The following is a 26408-nucleotide window of genomic DNA, read 5'->3' as shown; positions in this document are numbered from 1 at the left end:
CAAAATTACCTTTATCGCCAAGGTCTCTGAAAAAAGTTGATCCACAGCCAGCTGTTTGGATCCCTGAAAGTGTATCCTCGATGTCCTTTGAATACACATATTAAAATTAAACTTCTAAAAGTTCATTTTCTTTGTAGCTGGGACTACAGACGCCCACCTCCATGGCCGGCTAATTTCTCTTTGTATTTTTAGTAGAGACAGGGTTTCACCGTGTTAGCCAGGATGGTGATCTCCTGACCTCGTGATCCGCCCACCTTGGCCTCCCAAAGTGCTGAGATTACAGGCGTGAGCCACCGTGCCCGGCCAAAAGTTCATTTTCTATCTTACCAAAAACAAACCCCGCCCCCCGACATGTTGCTTACCTTTTTTGTCAGCTTCTTGACTGAAGTTTTACCTACAACAAAGAAGAAACATTATTTAGTATCCATATTCTTTGGTAAAACTCAACGTGCACTAAGAAAGAAAATTATTTAAAAGACAAAACAAACAACTAAACATTTATTAAAAAAGCAAAGGCTTGTAATTTTAGCTAATATCCTTAAGCCACAATCACGAGTCAGAGAATTCTAAGACTAAACACAAAGACCCCACAGTTTTTCACAAGATCCATTTTCAATTTCACTCACCCTATTTTATACATTTGAAATTGTATATAACCATCTATGATTTATCCCAGTTGTCTGAATCATATTATTAATTCTTGTCAAACATAATTTCTTCACATGATTATTAAAATCACTCTCTTTTTACTTTCATTGATTTAGAAAAAAACACTCGTGATTTAGAAAGCTTCCTTTTTTTGAACTCTGGAAAGTCTTCTTAGGCTTATAACTCTCCAGTCAAATGTAAAAGTCTAGCCAACGTAACTGTCCATTCTAAAGTAGTTACTTTTAATAATTTCCTACTGGATAACAGAGATTTGAAATTCAGGTTTTCAGCCACCCTCTTTACTGCCTACATCATTTTCCTAATATCCACCGTAATTCAAAAGCTTTACATTGTTTCTTTTTTTTAGGACTTATTCTGATGATAGCCTCAAATCATTTTAAACATCTAGAACAAAACTGAAAAATGTTTTATTTTGTATCTTACATAAGCAATATACAGCACTAACTTTACTTATTGCTCTCAAAATTATCTTGTATATAAAGTTCCTTCAGTACAATTACGTGATCCGTGAAAATTCAGGTGGCATATTAAAAAAGAGTGCTTTTAGATGTGGCTTTTCTGTAGTTTGGGTTGTTTAATTTGGACGATAAATCTACAAGGGCAAATTCTATTATTTGGTATTAGTAAACTGTCAGGATATTATTTTTACATTATTAGTCAAAACATTACTTGTGAATATGACTACATACTTTTTAGAAATATCTATGACTATGTTTGTAAGCTTAGGTGTTGTTATTTTGGGATAATTTTTATTCACTGGAGAAACTATTATGTGCCAGCCAAAGACAAACAGCCCCAGATTCTACTGTTAGGTGTTGTTATAGTATCAGATAATCAAATAGATAAAAATTACCATTTATTGTACAAATCTAAGTGAGTGAATGTGTATATAATATGCAGTCATATAATGCTGATAACTCCAAAAAACTGTGTAATACATGTATTTACTTATCTTTACATAGTCAATTAACTTAAAAAAGAAACTGATCATTATTTCTATGCTTGTCCTAAAGTTATGCCACAAACAGTCATTACCATGTACCCTTGTATTTTTAGACAATTAAAGTTAGTCTTATCTGTTTTTAAAAAGCGGATTAATCCTTACATCCAACTTAAAGTATTCTAGAAAGCAACGATTGACATTTTGAAGGCAGAAGAGGACAAAGAATTTAAGGTAGCAAAATGGATGGTGTTTAAGAGTTTCTTGGAAATCAGATTATTTCTAAGGGGTGTTATCTGTTTGAAGGCTAGATTCCTTTTTGGTCTTTCAAAAATCTGTTAAAAAAAAATCCTTCTACTTGAAACTGAGTGAGTAAAGAAGGTAATGTTTGTGAAGGTAATGTTTGCTTCCTTCCAGCTAGAAGTCTGGCTGCCAAACAGCTAAGCCAATAAAATTCAATACTGTGTGAATGAAATGCCACAATAAAGTCATGAATTGATTGAATAATATAACACCAGAATTACAGGTGAAAAGTAAATTATAAAATCTACGGAGGCAGATCTCATACCTGTCTTACTTTTATGTAGGTCAGTGCTAAACATTTAAATATCTGTTGAATGAATAACTGAATAAACAAATCAGAAAAGATTTCACAACGTCTTCTTATCCAGGTCCCTGTCTTTTGGATAAATTATTATATCCCCACTTCACATGTAAAACAAATTGGCAAGAGGAATTAGGTAACAATATGGGCATTGAAGGATTTATTTTCATATCTCATATAGATTTTTCAAAAACAGGTGTTAGACTCTTTGAATTCTATGATAGTAGTAAAAAGAGCCTGTGGCCTACTTTCAACACTTAACTAAACTGAGTAATTATGCATGGTATGATTATAGAGGCAGTTTTGCTGCTTTTCATTATTTCAGGTAGATTACAAGTTCTATTTGATATGTATATAAAAATTTGATCATCAAAAAGGAGAAAACCAAATGCTTAATGCAGTTAGAGTTGTAAAAACATCTTTTAAAAATTTTTTTAATTCAAATGGAATAAATAATTAGAAAATAATGAAGAAATTAACTTTTTAGTTAAAGGTTTAGAAGCTATTCTCTTACATAAAATTCATTTTTAGGTTAAAAAAAAAGGACAAGGCAGAGATACTAGGAGTGAACACCTGTTCTCTCCTGCTTCCTCTTTCTCTTCAGTTAATGCACCTCTCCCTGAGTATTATGAGAGGTTGTGGTGTTTCAAATCCAGAACACTCTGGCAGGGTTTTCTTGGTAGACAGCTGTCTCACTCAGGTTGCTTACTCTATACTACTTGTTCATGGCTGAGCAGCAAAATAAGAGGTCCATGGTCTGACCTGCACAGCAGGAGCCATGACCTTTTTTCTCCCTACAGCAGTAACAAGGCAAGGGCATATTAAATACACCTAAGTATTTCTGGACAATATTTTTCTATTTAAGGATAAAACCCATCTGGCAAATAATCTAATTTTTCCTTCTGTTTTTGTTTGAGTTTGTTTTTTTCAATGTGGGCTAGGGGGACACTCCTGTCTCTCTTTGGCTATTTCCACATTCACACAAATAAAAAATTCAGTCTCATTATTTTCACAGCTATTTTGATATGTATTCACACACTTATGTATGAAAATAACAGAATGGGGCAAAAAACAGGAAAAAAGATAGATCTAGAGTTGAGGTTGTAATGTTTCATTGTATGAATATGAAAACAAGAAAAACACATTGGGGTTTTTGTTTTTGCAGGAGGCAGCATAGATCTTGAAGCACTAGGACAGAATTTTGGTTCAGGAAGTAAAATGTTTTAAAAGGATTCCACCTATATTAGAGATTCCACCATGTGGTTTTCACTATTTACAGAGGATATATGAAGTAAAATCCAGATACAGCATATCCTGTTATAGGTAAGCAGGCCTTTTAATACTTAAAATAGTAAAGCTGCATTGATACACATTAAGTGTTCTTATAGATCAAATAAATCTGCCTCTGGCCAAAACAAAGTTATTTGATAATCATAATTACAAAAACAATACCAGCACTACATAACTTAATTTCATTTTGTAGAGGTTAGTAGTCTAATACATAAAAATTAGACAATAGGCTGGGCGCGGTGGCTCATGCTTGTAATCCCAGCACTTTGGGAGGCCGAGGCGGACGGATTATGAGGTCAGGAGATCGAGACCACAGTGAAACCCTGTCTCCACTAAAAATACAAAAAATTAGCCGGGCGTGGTGGCAGGTGCCTGTAGTCCCAGCTACTCGGAGAGGCTGAGGCAGGAGAATGGCGTGAACCTGGGAGGTGGAGCTTGCAGTGAGCCGAGATTGCGCCACTGCACTCCAGCCTGGGCGACAGAGCGAGACTCTGTCTCAAAAAAAAAAAAAAAAAAAAAATTAGACAATAGACACATTTCCTTTATTTCATAACTTTTTCATAAATATATGTGACAACTTGGCATCAATATTAGAATCAGCCTAAGACAGAGCTGATTATACTCTAATACATGCTTTTATTCAGTCACAGCTATTATGGAAACCAAGGCAGAAAATGATGCATTAGCAAAACTAACCTTCCTCATATCACTAATAAAAGTGGTAAGTGCCACAGCTAACACCATATTAAAAGCTCTCAGCTTTTCTTCTAAGAACTGAAATGAGACAAGGATGCCCACTCTCACCCCTTTTATTCAACATAGAACTAGAAGTCCTAGTCAGAGCAATTAGACAAGAGAAAGAAAAATAAAGGGCATCCAAATTGGAAAGGAAGAAGTCAAACTGTTCCTATTTGCAGACAACATGACCTTATATATAGAAAAACCTAAAGATGCTACCAAAAAACTCTTAGAATAAATGAATTCAGTAAAGTTGCAGATATAAAATCAACATAGAAAAATCAGTAGCATTTTCTATATGCAAGCAATGAACTAAGAAATCAAGAAGGCAACCCATTTGCAATAGGTACAAAAACACATACACACAAAACAAACGGGAATAAATTTAACTGAGGAGGTGAAAACCTTCACAAAAATAACTACAAAACACTGATGAAAGAAACCGAGGAGGATACAGACGAATGGAAAAACATCCCCAGCTTGTGGATCAGAAGAATTAATATTGTTAAAAGGACCACACTATCCAAAGTGATCTATAGATCCAGTGTAATCCTTATCAAAATAACAATGACACTCTTCGTGCAGGTAGAAAAAAAAATCCTAAAACTTCTATGGAACCACAAAAGACCCTAAATAGCCACAACAATCCTCAGCAAAAGGAACAAAGCTGGAGGCATCAGACTACCACACTTCCAAATATACTGCAAAGCTGTAGTAACCAAAAAACAGCATGGTATGGCATAAAAACAGAAACACAGACCAACAGAACAGAGAACCTAGAAATACATCCATTATCTACAGCCAACTGATTTTAGTTAGAAGTACCAAGAACCTAAGTTGGGGAAAGAACAGTCTCTTCAATAAATGGTGCTGGGAAAACTAGATGTCCACATGCAGAAGAATGAAACCAGATCTAACCCCCTCACCCTATATAAAAATCAACTCAAAATGGATCAAAGACCTAAATGTAAGACCTCAAACTACAAAACCACTATAAGAAAACAGGTGAAATACTTCAGGACATTGGTTTGGGAAATGATTTTATGAATAAGACCTCAAAAGCACAGACAACAAAAGCAAAAAATAAATTAGTGAGATGATACCAAACTAAAACGCTTCTGTACAGCAAAGGAAACAAACAAGGGTAAAAAGACAAGCTACAGAATGGGAGAAAGTATTTGCAAAACTATTCATCTGACAGGGGATTCACATCTAGAATACACAAGAAGTGCAAACATCTCAACAGCAAAAAATAAAAATTCAATTAAAAAATGGGCAAAGAGCCTGAATAGACACTTCAAAAAAGAACACATACAAAATGACCAATAAACACATGAAAACAAACAAACAAACAAACAAACAAACAAACAAAACTCAACATCACTGATCATCAGGGAAATGCAAATCCAAACTATAATGAGGTATCGTCTCATCCCAGTTAGGATGTCTATTAGCAAAAAGACAAAAAATAAACTCTTGCAAGGATGCAGAGAAAAGGAGTTCTTTTTTGAGACAGAGTCTTGCTCTGTTGCCCAGGCTAGAATGCAGTGGCACGGTCATAGCTCACTGAGTCCTCAACTTCCTGGGCTCAAGTAATCTTCTTGCTCAACCTCCCAACTAGCTGGGACTATGGATATGTACCACCAGGCCTGGCTAATTTTTTGATTTTTAGTAGAGATGAGGTCTTGCTATGTTGTCCAGGCTGGTTTCAAATTCCTGAACTCAAGCAATCCTCCCACCTCAGCCTCCCAAAGTGCTAGGATTACACTTGTGAGCCACTGCACCGGACAGGAAAGGAACTCTTACACACTGTTGGTGAGAATATAAACTAGAACATATACTACTATGGACAACAGTATGAAGTTCCTCACAAAACTAAAAACAGAATTACCATATGATCCAGCAACCCCACTACAGGGCATTCATCCAAAGGAAAAAACAATCAATATATCAAAGAGGCATCTGCATCTCCCCAGCATGTTTACTGCAGCACTATTCACAACAGCCAAGACATGGAATCAACCTAAGTGTCCAACAACAGATGAAGAACAGATAATGAAAATGTGGTATATGCATACAATGGAATACTATTCAGCCATTAAAAAAATGAAATCCAGTCATTAACAGCAACATGGATGGAACTGGAGGGCATTATGCTAAGGGAAATCAAGCCAAGAACCGAAAGTTAAACACCCAATATTCTCACTGATATGTGGAAGCTAAAAAAAGTTTCTCTCAGCTGGGTGCAGTGGCTCATGCCTGTAATCACAGAACTTTGGGAGGCCGAGGCGGACAGATCACCTGAGGTAAGTAGTTCGAGACCAGCCTGACCAACATGGTGAAACTCCATCTCTACCAAAAAATACAAAAATTGATAGGTATGGTGGTGGGCGCCTGTAATCCCAGGTACTCTGGAGGCTGAGGCAGGAGAATCACTTGAACCCGGGAGGCAGAGGTTGCCGTGAGCCGAGACCACACCACTGCACTCCAGCAAGGGAGAAAACTCCATCTAAAAAAAGAGCTGATCTCATAGAAGTAGAAAGTAGGACAGAGTAGACTAGAGGCTGGGAAGGGCGGGAGGAAGAGAGGGATAGGAAGAGATTTGTTAAAGGATACAAAATTACTGCAAGACTGGAGGGCAAAGTTCTAGTGTTCTATATACCACCGTAAGATGACTACAGTTAGCAATAATACATTACATAGTTTCAAAGATCTGAATGTTCTCAACACAAAGAAATGATAAATGTTTGAGATGCACATACTAATTACCCTGATATGATCACTACACACTACATGTATTGCAACATCACTATGTACCCCAAAGTATGTACAATTATTATGGGTCAATTAAAAAAATAAAAATCAATAAATAAAACATTTTAAGTGGTAATTGAAGAAAAAAAGAGGACAAATTCAGTGGTGCTATTTTCCTTCAACTAAGTATATGGCCTGTTTATGTTTGCTGGAATATTTAAATAGTGGATACAAAGATAGTCTCTGGTTGTATTTTTTCTAAAGGGAGACAAATGGTTATTTCCTAAAATGCCTAAAACTGGCTTCCTTGCCAATTTCCAAAGTATGGTCTTCAAATACATTTGTCTGGGAAGGGATAAAAAGACATTTTTTTTTGCAACCTCAAGCATTGTGAAATAATAAGAGCATTATACACAACAAATTATTTAATTAGTTTAAACATGATCTAAAGGGGAAATACAGCAGCTAAGAGATTATATAATGTGGGGGAGGGAGAGGTAAGGGAAAGTTTCTCCAAATATGAACTGCTTAAGCTAAGATCTTAAGTGTATGAATTCGCTCAGAAAAGTGAGGTTAAAAGCATTACACACATGCTATGTATAAGTTCTGAGATGGGTATGTGTTGTAATGTTCTAGGACCAGATGGCAGGTCCTGCCAGTCTCCTCTATTGTGATGCGAAGGCAGGAGAAGCTAAGTGCCAAGGCTAGTAGTTTTGGCAGAGGAGGCTGAGGTGGCTCCTATCTAATGATTTCTATTTTCTCTGTAGCTAGGTGGTCGGGTAATTTGATAGAGTGTGTAGGGGAAGGTGTTAAGGATAGCTAGAGGCTTGCAGAAACTCAGCATGATACATCTGAGATTGCTAATTTAAAAAAAATACAACTGATTTTTATATAGTGCTGCTCAATCCTGTGACCCTGATAAACTTACTATTAGTTCTAATAGCTTTAATATTGATTCTTTGGCATGTTCTACATAGGTCATCATCCTGTACATAAACAAAGAAAGCTTTATTTCTCCCTTTTAAATGTGTAGGTCTCATTTCTTTTTCTTCCCTTTTTGCATTGGCTAGATCTTCCAGTACAATGTTGAAGACAAGCAGTGAAAATGGACAGCCTTGCCTAGTTCCTGATCTTAGGGGAAGAGTATTAAATCTTTCATCATTAAGAATATTAGCAACTGGCTTTATGTACTTACTGCCTTGTATTGCCTAGTCTCAGAAGTCTCTACTGCACATGCTCTATGAGTTGAGGCAGTCACAAAGGTTCAAGGGGAGGGACAAAGGCTCCATTTTTGATGGGGAGTGATAAGGTTCTGGATGAGCATGTGGGACCAGAAATAGTCTTTTCAATTTTGAAAATACAAATGCTACAGCATCTTAATGATTTATCTCCTCATATGGCATATTGTCCCTTTTCCTGCTTTACCTAGGGAAATTCTATCCATTCTTCGCATATCCTCTGTGAAATCTCTGATTATTCCAGCCGTCATTGATCTCTCTGCTGAAATGTTATCAGACTTTAGTCGATTACTGAAACTCTTACACTATATCATGAATTCTATTAATGTAATAATGGTATGTTTTATTCACCATTATATCCCCAAGGCCTAACACAGTACCTGTTACATAGGGTAAATCAAATAAAAATGTAAAGAAATGTATGGATTATAACTCATTATTTCATTATGTAAGAGTTTGTACTGATTGATGTATTTACAAATCTATCTGACTAACATCTGTGCCAGGCACTGTGCTAGGTTGGGAATATGATGTCAAGTAAGACAGACCTGGCCGGGCACGGTGGCTCACGCTTGTAATCCCAGCACTTTGGGAGGCCAAGGCGGGCGGATCACGAGGTCAGGAGATCGAGACCACGGTGAAACCCCGTCTCTACTAAAAAATACAAAAAATTAGCCGGGCGCGGTGGCGGGCGCCTGTAGTCCCAGCTACCCGGAGAGGCTGAGGCAGGAGAATGGCGTGAACCCGGGAGGCGGAGCTTGCAGTGAGCCGAGATTGCGCCACTGCACTCCAGCCTGGGCGACAGAGCGAGACTCCGTCTCAAAAAAAGAAAAAAAAAAGACAGACCCTGATGCGGTTAACAGAGGAACTGTGGATGGGGTAGGCACAGGTGTCTATGTGTACTTGGGGGTGGGGGTGGGGGTAGAGCATCTGCAGTGCATACAGAGTTGTTTACCTGAGATGCCTCTGGTACTTCTTAGAGATGTTCAAGAAACAAGGAATATTATGGGTCTCGTGGTCAGGTGAGAGGTCTGATCTGGAGATACAGGTATGAAAATCAGTGTTCAGGGAACAAGTCAATCACTGATGTGGATAAGATCATCAAGGAAGAAGAGTCAAAGATATATGCAAAAGTATATTCACTATAGCATTATTTATAACTGAAAAAATTATAGACAAATGTTCTACCACTAGGGAACCAATTAAATAAATTATGGCATATTAATAAAATAGTATTGTGCAGTCACAGAAACAGTATTTTAGAAAAAGTATTTGTTGACAAAGAAAATAACTCATGATCCATTATACAGAAAAAGTTAGGTTATAAAAACAGCATATAACGCATGGTCTCAACTTTATAAAAAGAAATGTGTTAATGTTGGTTATTTCTGAATGGTGGTGACAATCTGGTTGACTTTATTTTCTGCTCTATACTTTGTAAAGTCTTAGTTTCTAACATGAACATAGGTTTTATTACAAAAAAGTGTTATTTCTTTATCCAAAATATGTAGCTGCTAATGTTTACCTGATGAGTGTGGTTAAGATCTTAACACAGATTTTGTGGACAGAAGGCTTTAATCTTTTAAAATTTTAGACTTTTAATTGAGAATATTAATTTTAACCTATAGCAGCTACAGGTCTTCTCACATTCTCTAATTTAATCATCCCAACAACACTATATGGTAGACGCTATTATTTTATAGATCTGGAAACAGGCCAGGTCAGGTAGTTTACCCAAGGTTACAAGAGGGCTAGTGAAGCTGTGGAAAGAGGACTGTCTCCAGGTCCTGTTTCACTCCAATAAGCCACCCTTTACCACAATTGACACCTGGCATCCCAAGACACCTTCGTATAGGTTATAAATATTTCTCAAACTTGTCTGATCGAAACAATCACCCGGAGGGTGCTTGCTAAGCATACAGGAATCTAAGAGAGGGAGGTAGATAGAAAGTGGGAGGGTTATACAAGGATTCTATCGCCGTATATCAGACCTTCTGAATAAAAACTTCCCAGAGTGGGGGAGGAGAGAAGACAAGTTGCAGAGTTTTTTTTTTTTTTTGGGACGGAGTCTCCTTCTGTCACCCAGGCTGGAGTGCAGTGGCACAATCTTGGTTCACTGCAAGCTCCACCTCCCGGGTTACACCATTCTCCTGCCTCAGCCTCCCAAGTAGCTGGGACTACAGGTGCCCGCCACCACACCCGGCTCATTTTTTTTTTTTGCATTTTTAGTAGAGATGGGGTTTCACCGTGTTAGCCAGGATGGTCTCGATCTCCTGACCTCGTGATCCGCCCGCCTTGGCCTCCCAAAGTGCTGGGATTACAGGCGTGAGCCACTGTGCCCGGCTGACAAGCTTGAGAGCTTTTAAACAAGGGCCCCAAGCAAATTTACTGTCAGGCAAGTTTGTGAAATTCTATTATCACATTAGATAATTGATACTCAGTTTTACAGAGCAGGAAGATGAGCCCCAAATGAGATTAAGCTACAGGATATGGTGGCAAAGACAAGAACTACGTAGTTCAAATGCAATTAATTTTCAAATTTAAGATTCATTTGTGGAATTTCAAAGTCCAAGATAAATTCGCAAAGATATGGGGTCACATGAGCAACTCTGGCATGTGCACCATAATAAATTCTGTGGTCACCCTAATTACAACCCTTTCAGAGTAATCAACTGGTTAATCTGAATTTGGCTGTCTGGGTTGGCTTTCATTTGTTTATTATTTACATATTTATTTGCAAAAAAATCTCATGTTGTAAGTTTAAATAAGGGCATACTATATACTGGTATAAGGAACAGTCAAAACTAGCATAGGGCAAAATTCCTTTGGTGTCTTTCTAAAGGCCTTATTTCTCTCTTCCCAGTTCAGCAACTGTGCAAGTGAACATGGTGGAGAAATATAACCACAAGTATGCCAAACAGACTTACTTTAACTTTATAATAATAACCTCAAGTGGGACTTTAATAGTGGCATCTGTTCTGTGACCCATTTTTGCTTACACTTGGCTAATTATTAAGAAGTTAACAGAGGTTTAAGCTGTGACCTCAGGTTCGTGGATGTATGAAAAAAACCTTCAGGGAACTTAAGCTAAAATTATGGTCTAACAGGTGGTAGAATAGATATTTTTAAAGGGTAGGGCTAGCACTGTTTTAGTTTTCCCTTAAAGATCACTACCAACAATGATTGTAAGGTCTAGCTGCACACACAGGAGCCACAAATATCTGCTTGCTTTAACTTAGTAAAGACTTAAGGCAAAATCCACTCTATCATCTCATTCTAGACACTTTTGGTTTTCCAAAGCTACACAAATTTATTAACTTTTGGTTTTCAGTTTCAACTTATGCTGAGTTACACTTAAAAATACTTACTGCCAGGTATGGTGGCTCACATCTATAATCCAGTGCTTTGGGAGGCCAACATGGGAGGATCACTTGAAGCCAGGAGTTCAAGACCAGCCTGGGCAACCAAGCAAAACCTCTGTCTCTACGAAAAATTAAAAAATTAGCTGAGCACAGCAGCATGTGCCTGTAGTCCCAGCTACTTCGGAGACTGAGATGGGGGGATTCCTGGAACCCAGGAGGTTGAGGCTGCAGGGAGCTATGATTGCACCACTGTGCCCCAGCCTGGACCACAGAGCAAGACCCTATCTCTTAAACAAAACAAAGCAAAATAAACAAAAACTTTTGCAGGGGTCTACCAATTCCAGGAATAACGCTCATTATAAAATGTTTAAAAGCTAGATACAGAAAATGTTAAAAAATCTAAAATCACCTATAGTTGAAGAATTCAATTATAATAACTGCCAATATTTTTGCATTTTCCTTAGTAAGAGTGACAGTTTCAGAGCCTCCTATGTGCCAGGTACTCTGCTCTTTACTTGTATTATTGAATCTTTACAACAACGCTTTGATGTAGGTACTATTAGCACTCCCATCTTACTGATGAGGAAACCTAGGCTAATAGCTTATATAACTTTGCCCACAGACACAATACTACTAAGTGGTGGAGCCAGTATTCAAACTCATTTTCTGTCCTATTCCAGGACCTGTACTATCAACTATACAATAATGCCCATTCTTTTGTTCTTCACTTATGTGTGTGGACTCCAAATATCCTTTGATCTCACTGGGCCCTACAATCTTTTGAATCTACGACCTTTTCACTATTTCTCACCTGCTCATGTCCTAACATGGCTTAGCTTCCATGGTCAACCACCAGACCTGTTGCCTTGTGTACACACTGACTCCCTTGCATCTCTTTCACTTTGTCATATGCTCTTGGCTAATCCCAACACTGGCTATATCCAACTCTCTGCCTATTCCATACCAGCACTTTTGCAGCTGAACGCAGTGGAGAAAAAGAACCACAATCATGCTAAACAGACTTACACTGCTTTTATACATTTAAAAAAATAAATGGAATGCTTCACGAATTTATGTGTCATCCTTGCATAGGGGCCATGCTAATCTTCTCTGTATTTTTCCAATTTTAGTATACGTGCTGCCAAAGCAAGCACAGACTTTTTTTTAAAAATTATTTTATTTTTATTTTTTATTTTCTTATTATTATACTTTAAGTTTTAGGGTACATGTGCACAATGTGCAGGTTTGTTACATATGTATACATGTGCCATGTTGGTGTGCTGCACCCATTAACTCCTCATTTAGCATTAGGTATATCTCCTAATGCTGTCCCTTCCCCCTCCCCCCACCCCACAACAGGCCCCAGTGTGTGATGTTCCCCTTCCTGTGTCCACGTGTTCTCATTGTTCAATTCCCACCTATGAGTGAGAACATGCAGTGTTTGTTTTTTTGTCCTTGCGATAGTTTGCTGAGAATGATGGTTTCCAGCTTCATCCATGTCCCTACAAAGGACATGAACTCATCCTTTTTTATGGCTGCATAGTATTCCATGGTGTATATGTGCCACATTTTCTTAATCCAGTCTATCATTGTTGGACATTTGGCTTGGTTCCAAGTCTTTTGCTATGGTGAATAGTGCTGCAATAAACATACGTGTGCATGTGTCTTTATAGCAGCATGATTTATAATCCTTTGGGTACATACCCAGTAATGGGATGGCTGGGTCAAATGGTATTTCTAGTTCTAGATCCCTGAAGAATCACCACACTGACTTCCACAATGGTTGAACTAGTTTACAGTCCCACCAACAGTGTAAAAGTGTTCCTATTTCTCCACATCCTCTCTAGCACCTGTTGTTTCCTGACTTTTTAATGATGGCCATTCTAACTGGTGTGAGATGGTATCTCATTGTGGTTTTGATTTGCATTTCTCTGATGGCCAGTGATGATAAGCATTTTTTCATGTGTTTTTTGGCTGCATAAATGTCTTCTTTTGAGAAGTGTCTGTTCATATCCTTCGCCCACTTTTTGATGGGGTTGTTTTTTTCTTGTAAATTTGTTTGAGTTCATTGTAGATTCTGGATATTAGCCCTTTGTCAGATGAGTAGGTTGCAAAAATTTTCTCCCATTCTGTAGGTTGCCTGTTCACTCTGATGGTGGTTTCTTTTGCTGTGCAGAAGCTCTTTAGTTTAATTAGATCCCATTTGTCAATTTTGGCTTTTGTTGCCATTGCTTTTGGTGTTTTAGACATGAAGTCCTTGCCCATGCCTATGTCCTGAATGGTATTGCCTAGGTTTTCTTCTAGGGTTTCTATGGTTTTAGGTCTAACATGTAAGTCTTTAATCCATCTTGAATTAATTTTTGTATAAGGTGTAAGGAAGGGATCTAGTTTCAGCTTTCTACATATGGCTAGCCAGTTTTCCCAGCACGATTTATTAAATAGGGGATCCTTTCCCCATTGCTTGTTTCTGTCAGGTTTGTCAAAGATCAGATAGTTGTACATATGCGGCATTATTTCTGAGGGCTCTGGTCGGTTCCATTGGTCTCTATCTCTGTTTTGGTACCAGTACCATGCTGTTTTGGTTACTGTAGCCTTGTAGTATAGTTTGAAGTCAGGTAGTGTGATGCCTCCAGCTTTGTTCTTTTGACTTAGGATTGACTTGGCGATGCGGGCTCTTTTTTGTTTCCATATAAACTTTAAAGTAGTTTTTTCCAATTCTGTGAAGTCTTTGGTGGCTTGATGGGGATGGCACTGAATCTATAAATTACCTTGGGCAGTATGGCCATTTTCATGACATTGATTCTTCCTACCCATGAGCATGGAATGTTCTTCCATTTGTTTGTATCCTCTTTTATTTCATTGAGCAGTGGTTCGTAGTTCTCCTTGAAGAGGTCCTTCACATCCCTTGTAAGTTGGATTCCTAGGTATTTTATTCTCTTCGAAGCAATTGTGAATGGGAGTTCACTCATGATTTGGCTCTCTGTCTGTTACTGGTGTATAAGAATGCTTGTGATTTTTGCACATTGATTTTGTATCCTGAGACTTTGCTGAAGTTGCTTATCAGCTTGAGGAGATTTGGGGCTGAGAAGATGGGGTTTTCTAGATATACAATCATGTCATCTGCAAACATGGACAATTTGACTTCCTCTTTTCCTAATTGAATGCCCTTTATTTCCTTCTCCTGCCTGATTGCCCCGGCCAGAACTTCCAACACTGTGTTGAATAGGAGTGGTGAGAGAGGGCATCCCCACCAGGCCTGCCCTAAAAGAGCTCCTGAAGGAAGCACTAAACATGGAAAGGAACAACTGGTACCAGCCACTGCAAAAACATGCCAAATTGTAAAGACCATCAAGGCTAGGAAGAAACTGCATCAACTAACAAGCCAAATAACCAGCTAACATCATAATGACAGGATCAAATTTACACATAGCAACACTAACCTTAAATGTAAATGGACTAAATGCTCCAATTAAAAGGCACAGACTGACGAGACCCATCAGTGTGCTGTATTCAGGAAACCCAACTCACGTGCAGAGACACACATAGGCTCAAAATAAAGGGATGGAGGAAGATCTACCAAGCAAATGGAAAACAAAAAAAGACAGGGGTTGCAATCCTAGTCTCGGATAAAACAGACTTTAAACCAACAAAGATCAAAAGAGACAAAGAAGGCCATTACATAATGGTAAAGGGATCAATTCAACAAGAAGTACTAACTATCCTAAATATATATGCATCCAATACAGGAGCACCCAGATTCATAAAGCAAGTCCTTAGTGACCTACGAAGAGACTCAGACTCCCACACAATAATAATGGGAGACTGTAACACCCCACTGTCAACATTAGACAGATCAACAAGACAGAAAGTTAACAAGAATACCCAGGAATTGAACTCAGCTCTGCACCAAGCAGACCTAATAGACATCTACAGAACTCTCCACCCCAAATCAACAGAATATACATTCTTTTCAGCACCACACCACATCTATTCCAAAATTGACCACACAGTTGGATGTAAAGGACTCCTCAGCAAATGTAAAAGAACAGAAATTATAACAAACTGTCTCTCAGATCACAGTGCAATCAAACTAGAACTCAGGATTAAGAAACTCACTCAAAACCACTCAACTACATGGAAACTGAACAACCTGCTCCTGAATGACTACTGGGTACATAACGAAATGAAGGCAGAAATAAAGTTGTTCTTTGAAACCAGCGAGAACAAAGACACAACATACCAGAATCTCTGGGACACATTCAAAGCAGTGTGTAGAGGGAAATTTACAGCACTAAATGCCCACAAGAGAAAGCAGGAAAGATCTAAAATTGACACCCTAACATCACAATTAAAAGAACTAGAGAAGCAAGAGCAAACACATTCAAAAGCTAGCAGAAGGCAAGAAATAACTAAGATCAGAGCAGAACTGAAGGAAATAGAGACACAAAAAATCCTTCAAAAAATTAATGAATCCAGGAGCTGGTTTTTTGAAAAGATCAACAAAATTGATAGACCGCTAGCAAGACTAATAAAGAAGAAAAGAGAAGAATCAAATAGATGCAATAAAAAATGACAAAGGGGATATCACCACCGATTCCACAGAAATAAAAACTACCATCAGAGAATACTATAAACACCTCTACGCAAATAAACTAGAAAATCTAGAAGAAATGGATAAATTCCTCGACACATACACTCTCCCAAGACTAAACCAGGAAGAAGTTGAATCTCTGAATAGACCAATAACAGGCTCTGAAATTGAGGCAATAATTAATAGCTTACCAACCAAAAAAAGTCCAGGACCAGATGGATTCACCGCAGAATTCTACCAGAGGTACAAGGAGGAGCTGGTACCATTCCTTCTGAAACTATTCCAATCAATAGAAAAAGAGGGAATCCTCCCTAACTCATTTTATGAGGCCAGCATCATCCTGATACCAAAGCCTGGCAGAGACACAACAAAAAAGAGAATTTTAGACCAATATCCTTGATGAACACTGATGCAAAAATCCTCAATAAAATACTGGCAAACCAAATCTAGCAACACATCAAAAAGCTTATCCACCATGATCAAGTGGGCTTCATCCCTGGGATGCAAGGCTGGTTCAACATACGAAAATCAATAAACGTAATCCAGCATATAAATAGAACCAAAGACAAAAACCACATGATTATCTCAATAGATGCAGAAAAGGCCTTCGACAAAATTCAACAACCCTTCATGCTAAAAACTCTCAATAAATTAGGTATTGATGGGATGTATCTCAAAATAATAAGAGCTATCTATGACACACCCACAGCCAATATCATACTGAATGGACAAAAACTGGAAGCATTCCCTTTGAAAATAAAGACTTATTTTAACTTCAAAATTAATAACCTCAAGTGGGGACTTTAATAAGGTTACTGGCGATCATATTGTATTTCTCAATCCATCAACTCTCTCACTGTTTTATAAGGCTATTTCTGTAAACCTCAATACCTTCCCCCCTCTTCACTCTCAGCTGATAACCTGGCTTCCTAATTCACTGAGAAAAAAAAGAAAGAAAGGTAATAAACAACTTGACCAGCTTCCATTAGATGTCATGTGGTGTGCATGCCTTTTCTCCTGGTATTATGAAGGAACTCTGTGCTCCTACCTAATCCAAGCTTCCATTGTGCTCTCAAACTCTTTTCCCTCTTGTCTTCAAGAGGACTGTGTTTTAGAAATTTTTCCTTCTTCCTGCACTGCCAAGTTTTCCTGTCTCATCTACCAACACATATTAAAAGATCCTCTTGATCGCATTTCCACCTCTGTCTACTGCTTCATCTCTCTCTTTCTCTTTATGGCAAGCCACCCTGGGGCCTTTTTTTTCCCCCATTTTTTCCTAAACCCACTCTAGTCAGGCTTTCGTGTTTACACCAATGCACCAAAAACTGTTCTTATAAAGGTCACCAATAACCCTCATATTGCCAAATCTAATGGTCAATTCTTAGTCCTCATCTGACTTGATTTCGCAACAGCATTTTTCATAGTTGATTACTCCTTCCTTGAAATGCTTTCTTTACTTAAATTTCACAACACTCTGCTTTCCTGGTTTTCTTCCTACCTTTTAGCTGCTCCTTCTCTGGGTTTTCCTTATCTCTTCACCTCCAAATGTTGGAATAACTCACCACTCAGTCCTTTGACTTATCTTTTCTACCTAAACTCATTTTTGAGATCTCATCAAGTATTTTAGCTTTAAATAGCACGTATATATTGAAGATCCTTAAATTTACATCTCTTATGTCTAGGGAGTTTTCAGGAGAGCAAAGACATGAGACTATCTGGAAGTTTTAAAGAATGAGACAGTGGAGAGAAGAAGTGATGGAACTAGAGAAGGGGGCAGAGGAATCAGCCTTAGCAAGGCAAGAGCACTACTTCCAGTTTAAAAGGCCAGGAAGCATGTAGGCAAGTTCTCGGGCAGCAAGGGAGGGATCTGAAGAACTCCCTAGCTTATGGCCTTAATTTGCTCAGTTAAAAATAGGTGAAATAATATCATGAATGTGAAAAAAGGATGCAATAAAAAGTCTGAAAAAATCAGTAAGAATTGAGAAGAGCTGACGAAGGAAATAGGAGAAAGCTAATTCATGTGTAAAATGATTTGAAAACTCTAGGTGAAGGTGAAGACTATCAAAATTAATGGCTCCGACCTGCACAATCACATGATTTTCTCCCAAAGTTGACAGCAGGCTAAGTCCGACAAGAACAATAAAGGGGAAAGATATTTGCAAGTAGTTATTAAACAGTAACAAAATGACAAACCTGTAGCTACAGGGGAGGAAAAATATCCAGGAGGAGCAGAGAGCTTGGGAATAATGGGATAGTTGAGACTAGAAGCTTTTATTAAATCTGAGAATAGGTGCATTGGGTATTAGAAAGTAGGCAGGGTGGGGACAACAGTAACTTGTTGCCAGAGAATGGGATTCTGCAATTTGAGATTTTAAAACTGGAGCAATTCCAGGTAATGGACATGGGAAGTGAATAAGAATGAAAGTCACTGGAAATGAAAACTAAAGAACTATAAGGCTAAAGAAATTCAGTAGAAAAGAATGTAAAGAAGGGAAATCGTATTCTGGCTAGATAAGCTAGGTCTCGAAGCAGCACATCTGATGGTTTTTAGAGTGCACGATGGAGGACTGAGGATGACACTGATTTCCCTCAAGCCTACCATGGAACCAGGAAGAATGAGTATCTACTTGAAAGGAGCATGGGGAGATAGTTTACAGAAGCCTCATTAACTACTATTAATAAAGTGTATTATTTGCAAAAAATCCCAAAAGATAAATACCAGGTAAAAATCAGTTTAGGATCTAATAAATCTTAGACTGTTTTGTATCTTTCTGTTTATTCATGGAGATCATGGGTCAGTGGGTTGGCCCTGTTTTTCCTTATTTTGCTGTTCATAATGATCTGTAGGAATGCAACCAAGATTATTATTATTCTTATCCATGATGAAAAATGAAGATGAAGTACATCATATGCATAAAGGATGTATTATTTGGCCTGTAAAATTACTGAATTCTGGATTTAGCTAAATGCCTTCTGATAGTTTAATTGCATTCCAATGAATAATAAAAGTGGAAACATTATAATCTTTAATCATGGTTTATTTTAGTTCTTTGAATATATTTACAATGGCTATTCTGAAGTCTTTTTCTGGTATATTTGATATCTGGTTGCAATCACAAGCAGTTTCTGTTACCTGCTTTTATTCGGTAGGGTCATATATTCCTGTTTCTTTGCATATTTCATAATATTTTGTTATAAAAACTCACATTTCAGATAATAAACTGTAGCAACTCTGAGTACTATTAACAATTCCCTGCTCCCCCAGGGTTGTTACTGCTATCTGCTTATTTGCTATTTGTTTAGTGCCAAGCTGGATTATTTTAATGAAGACCACCCCCAGTGTTAAGCCTCTGACACTGCTCCTCAGGGAGGCGGTTTTGGGTATGCCTTCAGTCACCCTGGGATGAGAGTAATTTGGGCAGCACTCTGGTTTCCTTTTTCTTGACCATACCAAGATGTTAAGCTCCACTAATGTGGGGTCCTTTGAAGGAATAATTTCCATTGTCAGTGTTTAATATTTGTAATGACCCCAGGAGGGCTCCTTACAGCTGTCTCTTTCCCTAGTTCTCTTCCGCAAAGCAGCCAGCCTACAGTTTAGCCTGTTATCTTAACTGAATTTGTCAATGTCCTCCCAATTACCTTTCACCACAACCTCCACCTGTTTTTGAGTGTGGCTCTTAGGCTTGAACTTCTCCATTTTCTGTTGATGAAGTCAGTTTCTTTGGGAAGAGATAAGGAACTATTTGTTTTACCTGTTGCCCACACCCTCCACTTCTCACCCCACAAAATCTGTGGGCTAGGGCTCTGGGGTTGGGAGTGGGACCAATGGTGTAACTTCAGGTCTTCTTGACTTGCCTCTCTCAGTGTGGAACCTGTCTTACAAGTTGAGACAAGAGCAATCAGGGTCCCAGTATTCTTAGTGGCACAAGGCCCAAGGCAGAGCCTCCATTTCACAGGTGAGGGCTGGCAGGGAGAATGGAGCTCCCACTTCTCAGCTGCACTCCCCAGAACTAGCCTCAGCAACAAGTAGCTGGGGGCAAGATGAGAAATGCTGATATCCGGTTTCTCTGGGTAGAAAGCCCTCTGAATGAGTACTGAGGGGAGAGGAAACCCTCTGTTCTTGGCTGCACCAGTTTGGAATAAGTTTCCATTCAACAAACTGGGACAGGGTAGGGAGGGAGTTCTTAGTTCAAGCATCCCAGACTCTCAGTTTTTTTATCCAATTTTAGCAGATTTTCTTAAACGGATGTTTTTTAATGTGCTATATGACTCCAAGACCACTTCCAGAGACTTTAAAGGAAGGTCTTAAATTTTTTTTACCAGTTTCAGTGGGAAGTGGGCCAATGGAGTTACTCATGCTGCCATGATGAAAGTCGACTAAGTTTGTTCACTTTTACTCAGTAAAATTCCATTGTGTGAATACACTGTAGCACAGTTTATTTATCCAGTCTGTTATTAATGGACAGTTGTTTCCAGCTTTTTTTGCTAATATAACACTGCTACTATAAGCATTCTTATACATATATTCCACTGCACAGGGGCAAATATTCCTGTTGCATATAGAGTGTATATATAGGAATGGGATTTGTATGTCAAAAGTTATGCTAATGTTTAATTTTATAAAACAGTTCTAAGTTGTTTTCCAAAGTAGCAGTTTCTTTCTTTTCTTTTTTTTTGAGACAGAGTCTTGCTTTGTTGCCCAGGCTGAAGTGCAGTGGTGCGATCTGGACTCATGGCAACCTCCACCTCTTGGGTTCAAGCGATTCTCCTGCTTCAGCATCCTGAGTAGCTGGGACTACAGATGCACGCCACCATGCCTGGCTAATTTTTGTATTTTTAGTAGAGACAGGGTTTCTCCATGTTGGCCAGGCTGGTCTTGAACTCCCGACCTCAGGTGATCCGCCTGCCTTGGCCTCCCAAGATGCTGGGATTACAGGGGTGAGCCACCGTGCCCAGCCCAAAGTAGTAGTTTCAATTGGCATGTCCAACTAACAGTGTATAAAAACCTTTGCTGATCTACATTCTCTTCAACTTTTGTCTTTAACAAACTTAATTGTTGCTAATCTTATATAAAATTATATCTTAATCACTAATAAGGGTAAACATATTTATGTTCATTTTTTCACATACATTTCCTCTTCTGTGAATGCCTATTTACTACTTCTGTCCCTTTTGTTAAAAAATTGTCTTTTTCTTAGTGATTTGTAGTTTTCTACATATACTAAGTATTGTCTTAAATTTTGGAAGTTTTTGGCTTACCTTTTCAATTTCTCTAAGGCAACTTTTGAACAACAGAAGTTCTAATTTTAATATGGTTGAATTTTATCAATCATTTATGTTAGCGCTTTTTGTGGCTTATTTAAGGAAGATTTCTCTAACCTAAGGAGACGGATTTTAAAATTATCTTTGAAAAATGTTTGCTTGTTTTCCATATGCATATCCAACTCTACTAGTACCATTCGTTGAACAGTTCCTCTTTTTCCACTGATTTATAATGCCACCTCTCTCATATATAAAAGTTCCCTTGTGTTTCTGGGCTCTTTATTCTGTTCCACTGGTCAGTTTGTCTATCCCTATGCCAATGCCATTTGATCTTAATTACTGAGGTTTTATAATAAAGCTCATTATTTGATAGAGTAACTTCTCCATTTTGTTCCTTCTTTCAGAGTGTCTTTGCCAGTTCAGGCCCCTTGTTTTTCCATATAAATTTTCAAATCAGCTTGTCAAAAAACACACACACACACATGTGCATCCATGTGTGAGCACACATTTACCTACCCCGTTGGGATTATTGCAGTTACACTGAATTTATAGATTAGGGATTACAAACTAGGCCGACAGGCCCAATTATGCTTGTAGAAATGTCTAGCAGAATGTTCTGTAAAAATTTTCAATTTGAGTGCCTGTAACAACATCTAGACTCTACTTAGCTATATAGCTTGTCCCACCGACTACATTATATTGACTCAATTCAAAACTATTCTTTTTCTGACTGGTCCTATAAGGTTTTAAATTTTCCACTTGGTCATCTAAACCATTCTTGCCTAGAGTTCTCTTCTAGGGACCAAATACTCTTCTGAAGATGCCAGCTTCACTTTCATTGGCTGAAAATATTTTAAAATTTCTTTTGAGATTCCTTATTTGACCCATGTGTTATTTAAAAGTGTGTCATTTAGTCTCCAAATATTTTGAGATGTTTCAGCTATCTTTTGGTTACTGATTTCTAGTTTAAATCTACTGCCGTCTAAGACCATACTTTGTATGATTTCTATTCTTGTAAATTTTTTTAAACTGTGTTTTATGATCCCAAATCTGGTCTATCTTGGTGAGTGTTTCCAGGTTAGCTTCAGAATGTATATTCTGCTACCGTTAGGTGAAATATCCTATAAGTGGCAATTAGATCCAGTTACTTGGTGGTGCAGTTTTATTCAGGTATATCCTTATTGGTTTTCTGTCTGCTGAATCTGTCAATCAATGACAGAAGGCTCTTGAAATCTCCAAGTATAATAGTTTCCAAGAACACATCTGTTTCTCCTTGCAGTTCTATCAGTTTTTGCCTCATGTGCTTTGATGCCCTGTTGTTAGGTATACATACATCATAGATAGTTATGTCTTCTGGAGTACTCACCCATTAAAACAAAATCATTACGCAATGCCTCTTTTTATTCCTGATAATTTCCCTCATTTTGAAATTTGGTTTATCTGAAACCAGTATAGCTACTCCAGCCTTCTTTTGATTAGTGTTAGCAATTACTCTATCTGTATCTTTACATTTAAAGTGGGTTTCTTTTTTTTTTTTTTTTTTTGAGACGGAGTCTTGCCCTGTCACCCAGGCTGGAGTGCAGTGGTGCAATCTCGGCTCACTGCAAGCTCCGCCTCCTGGGTTCACGCCATTCTCCTGCCTCAGCCTCTCCGAGTAGCTGGGACTACAGGCGCCTGCCACCACGCCCGGCTAATTTTTTTGTATTTTTAGTAGAGACGGGGTTTCACCGTGGTCTCGATCTCCTGACCTCGTGATCCGCCCGCCTCGGCCTCCCAAAGTGCTGGGATTACAAGCGTGAGCCACCGCGCCCGGCCTAAAGTGGGTTTCTTATAAACCACATGCATAAAATACATATCTACAGTGACTGTTGATATATCTGGATTGATATCTACCATATCTAACTATTGCACTTGAGTATTGTTTCATTTTTTTGTCTTCCATTCTTTTTTTGCCTTCTCTGGTTTTAGCTGAGTATTTTATATAACTTGATTTTCTCTCCTCTCTTAGAATGTCAATTCTATTTATTAAAAATATTTTTTTTTTAGTAGTTGTCCTAAAGTTTGCAATATATATTTGCAACTAATCTAAGTCCACTTTCAAATAACACTATACCGCTTCATGGGTGGTACAAGTATCTTATAACAAAAGTATTCCCAATTCCTCCCTCCTGTCCCTTATACCATTGCTGTTATACATTTCATTTATCCATACAATTTGATCATCCAATATTGTGTTGCTATTATTATTTTGATTAAACTGTTATCTGTTATATCAATTTTTAAAAATGTGATTTTATATTCATGTATTCCTTTTCTACCTTAACTGTCTTCCTTTCTTCATGCCAAGTTCCTGATATATCATTTTCCTTCTTTCTGAAGAACGTCTTTGAACATTTCTTGTAAATCATATCTACTGGTGACAAATTCTCTCAAATTTTGGTTTGTCTGAGAATGTATTTCTTTTTCACTTTTGAAGGATAATTTTCACTGGATATAGAATTCTACATTGGTAAATTTTCCTTTCAAAATTTTATTCTCCCTCTTTCTTGCTTAAAAAGAAATATATAATTCTTACCATTGTTTTTCTACAGATAAGGTGTTTTTTTTTTCTTTGGCTTCTTTCCAGAATTTCTTCTCTTTCTTTTGTTCTCTAAAATTTTTCTGGCCGGGTGTGGTGGCTCATGCCTGTAATCCCAGCACTTTGGGAGGCCAAGGTGGGTGGATCACAAGGTCAGGAGATCAAGACCATCCTGGCTAACACGGTGAAACCCCTTCTCTACTAAAAATACAAAAAATTAGTCTGGCGTAGTGGCAGGCGCCTGTAGTCCCAGCTACTCGGGAGGCTGAGGCAGGAGAACGGCGTGAACCCGGGAGGTGGAGCTTACAGTGAGCCAAGATCGTGCCACTGCACTCCAGCCTGGGCTATAGAGTGAGACTTTGTCTCAAAAAAAAAAAAAATTTTCTGCAGTTTGAATATGATATACCTAGGCATTTATCGGTATTTATTCTGCTTGGTGTTTTTGTGAACTCCTTGAATCTATGGCTTGACATTTGTTAATAATTTTGGAAAATTCTCAGTCATTATTATTTCAAATATTTCTTTTCCTCTTTCTTTTTTTCCTAGTGTTCCTGCTGCTTATATGTTACACCTTTTGTAACTGACTCACAGTTTTTGAATATTGTGTTTTTCTCAGTCTTTTTGTTCCTCTTTGTTTTTCAAGTCGGGAAGTTTCTATTGACATATCTTCAAGCTCACTGATTCTTTTCTCAGCCAGGTCCGTTACACTGATGGGCTCAACAAATGCATTTTTTATTTTGAGTCAGGGTCTTGTTCTGTCACCTAGGCTGGAGTGCAGTGGTGCAATCATAGTTCACTGTAGTCTCAAACTCCTGGGCTCAAGTGATCCTCAGCCTCTGAAGTAGCTAGGACTACAGGTGGGTGCCACCATATCTGGCTAATTTCAAAGGCATTCTTCATTTCTGTTATACTATTTTTGATTTTGAGCATTTCCTTTTGGTTTGTTCTAAGAATTTCTCTGCCTCTGCTTACATTACTTTAAATGCTGTGCACTTTTTCCATTGGAGCCCTTAGCATAATAATGTTATTTTAAATTCCTGGCCTGATAATTCCAAATATCTGCTATATGTAAATCTTATACTGATATTTGCTTTCTTTTCAGATTGTGCTTCTTTTTAGCATGCCTTGTGACTTTTTTGTTCTAAGTCAGGCATGATGCATTTTAAAGTTACTGAGGTAGACTGGCCTTTTATGTTTATCTGAGTAGGAATCGGTTGTGTTTACTGTTTGCTGTAGTTGTAGGTGACAGAGGCTAAAATTTCCTCTGGTGCCTTTTTCTCCCCCGTTGTCTTTTCTCTCCTTAAATAAAATCTAAGAGGTAAGTTCTTTCAGTACTGCCTTATTATTGTACAAGGGCCTGCTCTATCGATGTGGTGGTGAGGTGAAAAGGGAGGTAGGTATTGTACAGTCCTATGATCAGCTGCCAGTCTTTTAGTCAGACTGTGTGACTGTGAAGGGATGTGCCCTTCAAAAGCGGTTCTCAGTTTTTTTGTTTTACCACTCCCTTTGGTGAGACAAGAAGGCCAGAGGAGGCCAGATTTGGGAATTTCCATCCCCCTAGGTTGGCTGGGCTCCAGTAAAAAAGTTTCCTTTCTGTGCAGGCCTTTGTTAAGGAGAATTAAATGCTCTGGGAGTATCTAAAAATGGCTACTTTTTGCTCCCAATGAGGGAAAGGGGAGAGCATTTTTCTTAGATCTTCACTGTGAGAACCTGGCAGAGTTCCACAAGGTAAAACTCACAAAAGCGTATGGGCTTCTCCATGGCTGGTTCTTCAGGAGTTGTTATCTCTCAAGTTAGTTCACACTCAGATTCCAGCAATTAATTACCCTTTAAATATTCCTACCTGAAGCTGGCTCCAGTGGTGGGTTCTTAGTGGTTTCTGTTGGCAGTAAGCTGACTCTACGGATCTGCCTGCCTTCGGTTTCCAGCTCAAGTGTGACCTCAATTCTCTGATGAATCTAACAGGAATTCACAACGTCCAAGTGCTTTACATGTCAGAGGCTAAACTACTTTTTAAGAGAAATTTTTTTGCATATCTTTGATTATATTATGAACTTACTGCATTAATGTGGGTAAATATCTTTAAGGTTTCTAATATACACATACTTCCCTGCAAAAAAGCTGTAATAAAATAGCCTAGGCTGGGCGAGGTGGCTCATGCCTGCAATCTCAGCACTTTGGGAGGCCAAGGGGGGTGGATTACCTGAGGTCAGGAGGTTGAGACCAGCCTGGTCAACATGGTGAAACTCCGTCTCTACTAAAAATACAAGGCCGGGCGCGGTGGCTCATGCCTGTAATCCCAGCACTTTGGGAGGCCGGGGAGGGTGGATCACGAGATTAGGAGATTGAGACCATCCTGGCAAACACAGTGAAACACCGTCT

At 38.3% G+C, this 26408-nt stretch overlaps 1 protein-coding gene and 1 non-coding gene across 3 annotated transcripts in view; both read right to left on the bottom strand.

Annotated features, from left to right (window-relative positions):
- MICU2 (mitochondrial calcium uptake 2) overlaps window positions 1-26408 on the bottom strand; it is a 113746-nt gene that overhangs the window by 47835 nt on the left and 39503 nt on the right. For both annotated transcript variants that reach the window (XM_003273102.4, XM_030813248.1), the window contains exons 3-4: window positions 363-394; window positions 10-85 (exon numbers count right to left, since the gene is read on the bottom strand). In XM_003273102.4, coding sequence (XP_003273150.1) covers window positions 10-85; window positions 363-394 — 108 coding nt within the window. The remainder of the gene's footprint in view (window positions 1-9; window positions 86-362; window positions 395-26408) is intronic.
- LOC115835243 lies at window positions 12643-12749 on the bottom strand. The gene has a single exon (XR_004030236.1). It is a non-coding gene; the product is annotated as a U6 spliceosomal RNA (small nuclear RNA).

The sequence above is a fragment of the Nomascus leucogenys genome, chromosome 5 (genome assembly GCF_006542625.1).
Source record: "Nomascus leucogenys isolate Asia chromosome 5, Asia_NLE_v1, whole genome shotgun sequence".
Taxonomy (NCBI): Eukaryota; Metazoa; Chordata; class Mammalia; order Primates; family Hylobatidae; genus Nomascus; species Nomascus leucogenys.
The sequence above is the reverse complement of the archived record's forward strand: the minus strand, read 5'-3'. Positions and strand labels throughout refer to the sequence as shown.